General features: G+C 43.3%; 1 protein-coding gene across 1 annotated transcript; it reads right to left on the bottom strand.

Moving 5' to 3' along the window:
- Positions 1 to 1699: 1699 nt before the first annotated feature.
- Positions 1700 to 4436, bottom strand: LOC9638011 (protein SCARECROW). Its single transcript, XM_002994128.2, has 2 exons — positions 4235 to 4436; positions 1700 to 4111 (listed from the first exon to the last, which is right to left on the bottom strand). The coding sequence occupies exon 2, from the start codon at positions 4064 to 4066 to the stop codon at positions 1760 to 1762; it is 2307 nt and encodes a 768-aa protein (XP_002994174.1). The 5' UTR covers positions 4067 to 4111; positions 4235 to 4436; the 3' UTR covers positions 1700 to 1759.
- Positions 4437 to 4843: the final 407 nt, after the last annotated feature.

The raw sequence follows: 4843 nt of genomic DNA, 5'->3' as shown, positions 1-4843 counted from the left end.
ATTTTATTTCTTCAATATACATATGTTACAAGGGATAAAATTCTATTGATGCTTCACTATATAAATTTTTATATAATTTGATATTGCTAACAAAGTTGAATTTACCATCATGATTGCCACAAATTTTTAATACTAAATCCTAGGATCAATATTTGATAAACATTCTTCCACTGGTGCAAATAGAGTCTATTAAACATATACAAGTGGGGAATTAATTTCCCATTATCATCCATTGGTAGAATATAAAGTGGATGATTTAGTGTTAATTTGTTATCCTAATTTTATGATATGTGATTTATCTAAGGGGCTCCTTACTTAGTGGAAGGGATTGTATTGAGTGTTGCAGAAAATTGCACTACAAGTTTATGAGGTTTAACATATGCCAATCTTTTAAAAATTATACATTTATAATGGTTAAAGTACTTTGTACAAAGGGATTAAAATAATTTACACTACCTACAGATCCACTAGTGCCTCTTAATATTCTTCTAGATTTTGGCTCAATTGCCCTCTATCCTTCAAAAGGGAGGGGATGATATAAAGTTTAGGTCAATGCTATTTATTAATATTAGCATAGTGGGATTTTGATAACTATTGAATTGATTTCAATTTGAGCTACTCAATTCTGTATATAAGTTAAGGTTTTTGGACTAGCATCTTTCTATATTTTATTTCCATATTTTATGCACTCACAAAATTAATATCTTATACATCTTTTTATAATTTTACTTATATAACTAAATATAATTCTTAAAAATAATTGTTAAAAAATTAATATTTATAGATAAAAATATATTTATATCGACAAAATATTTTTTAATTTTTTAGTTTACTTTATAATTTTAATTATTCAAAGCCCATCAATTCTTTTTATATTGTCAAGTTGATAACACTATCACTACTAACATTAGCCCCTTCATGAAGGTTTATCCTTACCTTCACATAATTTCCTGTATTATACAATATGAAATAAAAAAGAACTCTTAAAGAGTTTATAGAAGATGACCATAAATTGTTATTCTTAGTTTAAATTAATTTTATGTTAAAACATTTTACTTGTTATGATTTTTAATATCTTTGAATGTTTTAAAAAATTCTAACACTATATATTCCCCTGAAAATATATGTTCTTACAATTAATAACTTATTTATATATATTTATCATAATAAATATATAATTATGGATGATTATCATCTTTATGTTTGTGTTAATGAATAATAAAGTTATTGATGTTGCAAAAATAAATATTTATAAGATATGTTAAATTTTATATATTTATATCTTTATATTTTTTATAAAGATAAAGCTACATCTTGAAATATTAAATTTTTTAATATAAATAAATTACAAGAAATTTTTCTAAATTGTAATATATATATAGAGAGAGAGAGAGACACACACACACATACACACATTTACATTATTATGTATTCATTTGGAGTAAATTTTTTTTTAGATATTACTATTTTTTGAATTTTTTTACAATCATAATTTAATATATTGGGACATTTATAAAATTTAATTTAGATATGCATTATTTTCTATTTTCAAATCCAGCAAGAAATCTACATGTGTAAGGTTTACACATGTAAATATAATTTTTATCATATTATTTAAATGTATGATTGGATATTTTATAAGGTATAAACTTACAGAATATTAACTGTAGTGGGCATTAAATGATAAAATACGTTTTAATGAAATAAAATTGGAAATTCATTTGCTTAGGTTTCCTCTAACAAAATTAGTAGAGGGACTTCAAGGATGATGCCACGCAGATGCCGTCAAGAGGCACAAGTCTTTCCACCCAAGCTTGAGCGTTCCATTGTCCTCCACCAGAGTGTATCCTTGCAAAGGAAACATCCCTAGCAACAGCGTCGCCTGTGTGGCTGCATTCCCAGCCAACGAAATCGGCCGAAACCCCGACTGCTTGAGCTGATCCCTCCACTGCTCAAACTTGACCTCTCCAGTCCGTGCAGGCCCGCCAACCGCCAGTATGTTCTTGATCTCGCAAGACAGCAGCTGCTGCTCCACCATATGCCGATCCGGACTATCCTCCGGAAAGCTCGCGCCAAGAGAATCAAACAGCGCCGAATAGTAGTGCAGCGCCTCCACAAACCGGTTGAGAAACGATCCCGCGTGGCTCAGATCTTGCTCCACCATGGTCACCACCTTTGGCTCCAAAGACCCAAGTAGCTTCAAGGTCTTGGAATCTGACCCGGTCACGTCGTAGAGCGAGTGGTGCAGCCAGTGCACTGCGAGCGCGTCGCCCGGCCGGACCTTGAGTGTCGCAGCGTCGCAGTGGCCGATCTTGTCCGCCACCGCGAAGAACTCAAAGGGCAGGCCGAGCGAGCTCGCAAAGTCGGATAGCCTCTTGCCGGTTGCCTCGAGCGCCTCGGCCGAGGTGCCCAGTCCGGTGATCCGGACGTTCGGAGGGCCTCCCGGCCTGGAAGCCAAGATGTGGAAGAGCGCCGGCCACTGCAATCCTTGCATGATATCAATGTCGACAATGTGGACGCTTTGCTCGCCCTCGAACGCCTCGAGGATGGCCTGGTTTGCGGTGAAGTGCGAGAACTTGACGAGAGGGCACATCCCGTTGAAAATCTGGAACGCGGCGGCGATGCTGTGGTTGTAGACGTGGTGAATCCCCGGGAGCGCGGAGCAAATGCCCAGGCACGAGTTTACCATCCGCGCCGCCATGGCCTCGGCGAAGTAGGCGGCGACGCGCTGGACGGAGCTCCCATATGGCGATGCCAGCTCCGTGAGCTGGGGCTGGATGAGGTTGGCCTCCTCGAAGTTGTCCGTGGAGATGGCCTCGGCGCACTGGAGAAGGAGCGCCAGGAGCTGCAAGCCGGCATCGTCGCTCGTGCCGGCGATGGTGGCGGCACTCGTGGCGGTGGTGGTGGCGGTGGCGGCCCCGCCACCGCTGCCGGCTTGATCGTCTTTCCCCGATGGCTGGTCCTGCGACTCGGAGGATTTGTCTTTGGAAGAGTTTGTTGGAGAAGGGAGCTGCTGCTTTGCGTGATTCTTGTGCTGCTGCTGGCGGAAATCGCTTGGAATTGTTGGTGGTGGTGGCGATTTCTGGGATGATTCTAGTGATAACTTGAGACCATCGTGAGGAGGAGGAGGAGGAGCCTGCTGCTCGAATGACTTCCCTTCCATCGCCATTTCCTCCACGCGACTATTCCCACAGTCTTCCAGACGGTGGGGTACTGTTTCTGGATCCACTCTCGACCGTTTCAAGCTCGGCTGCTCCACAGCCGCGGCCGCGGGATTGACGGAGTGGCCATGATGCTTGAGCTGGTTTTGCTGCTGCTGCTTGAGAGAGTGATGACCATGCAACATCTCGTGGTGGTGCCGCAAGCTGATGATCCTCGACTCGATAACCGAAGCTACGTGAGGATTGCACGGCGAGAGGTTTTCCAGCAGCGACTGCCATATGTGCTCGGCCGGCATGCTCGGAAAGCTGTGAGATATGTCACTCACCATCGTTTCCAGCCACACTGCAACAGTTCCCTCGTCCATGGACCTGATCTCGTTCATGGAAAATCCTCCTCCTCCAGCCGGCCCGGCCTTGGAATTCATGCTCGAATCGAGCTCCATCGACGTGGGAAGTGTTCCCCACTGCTGCTGGCTGGAGTTTCTCCCATCGTTGTAGTGATCTTGCTGGAAGAGGAGACTATTATCTGGCGCGAACAATTGCGAGCTTGGCGAGCGGAAGAGATTGGCGGCGCTGCTCGACGACCAGCCGGATGGCCCGTGGAGTGATCCCCATAGGCCTGGTGACGCGCCCTGGAAGAATCCCGGGCTTGGAAGCTGCCATCCTAGAAGTGAAGGAGATGGCGGCAGCTCCATGGTGGACGAGGAGGAAGAAACCCGCGACTGGGAAGATGACTTTGATGAGCTTAAAGTCGATGCTCCTGGCTCGTACGACGTCGTGTTCGTCGCTATAAGTGACAGTCCACCATCGCTGGGCGACTCGAAGGAGGAAATACCAAAGCTTTGCGAGTTGTGGTGGAGCGTTTCAGTTGCGTGTTGGTGGAGCTCGTCACGATCTCCTCCCATTGCTCCTCATCTTGGTGATTGGGAGGAGGCCTCAGCGGCATTCTTCTGTTCATGGGAAAGACTAGGTGAGTAGCGTCCCAAGAAAAGAAAGAAGAAGACAAGTGATAAGGGAGAACCATCTACAAATTCTAAAGCGTTTTCCAAGAGATTATAGGTAGAAAAACTTACGCGTTGCCTTCCGACGTGTGCGTGACAACTCGTTCACTGGGATCGACTGATTGATGACTTCTATGAAGGCTACAAAGCGATGCTACATAGATTGCTGCTGCTCACAGTGGAAGATAGCAAAGGAAAGAACAGCGCGTTTGTTTGCGCGATCCTTTCAAGCTATGCCACACACTAGACAGCGAAGAAAGGGAGCGAAGGGCGCGACAAGAGGACGACAAAACAAAAACCAGCCCTTGATTCATATTAATTCAAGCACTGTGTGACCGAAACGGGATGCCAAAACTGTTGAAACGGTACGTGGTTTCTTGCCGTAATACACTACTGTTTTGCCTTTTGCTCTTGAATTTTTATAAACGAAAAAAGAGAGTGAAGAGTATTTCAACCTTCACTCGTTTCAATCCAAGGAAAAGATTTTCATATAGAAAAGCTATATGAATGGGCCAAGTTTTCCCCCCAGTTGATCGACAAGTTGCCAACTTTTTCTTGCTTCAAGCAATCCACATGGCGCGAAGAGGAGCGATGCAATTTTTTCTTTTGGCAACCACAAGGTCGGCAGCAATGGAAATGGTAAGCTGTGATTTCTTCGAAATAGTTTTTAAACCTGTCTTA

The sequence above is a fragment of the Selaginella moellendorffii genome, unplaced genomic scaffold, assembly GCF_000143415.4.
Source record: "Selaginella moellendorffii unplaced genomic scaffold, v1.0 SELMOscaffold_190, whole genome shotgun sequence".
NCBI classification, from domain to species: Eukaryota; Viridiplantae; Streptophyta; class Lycopodiopsida; order Selaginellales; family Selaginellaceae; genus Selaginella; species Selaginella moellendorffii.
The sequence above is the reverse complement of the archived record's forward strand: the minus strand, read 5'-3'. Positions and strand labels throughout refer to the sequence as shown.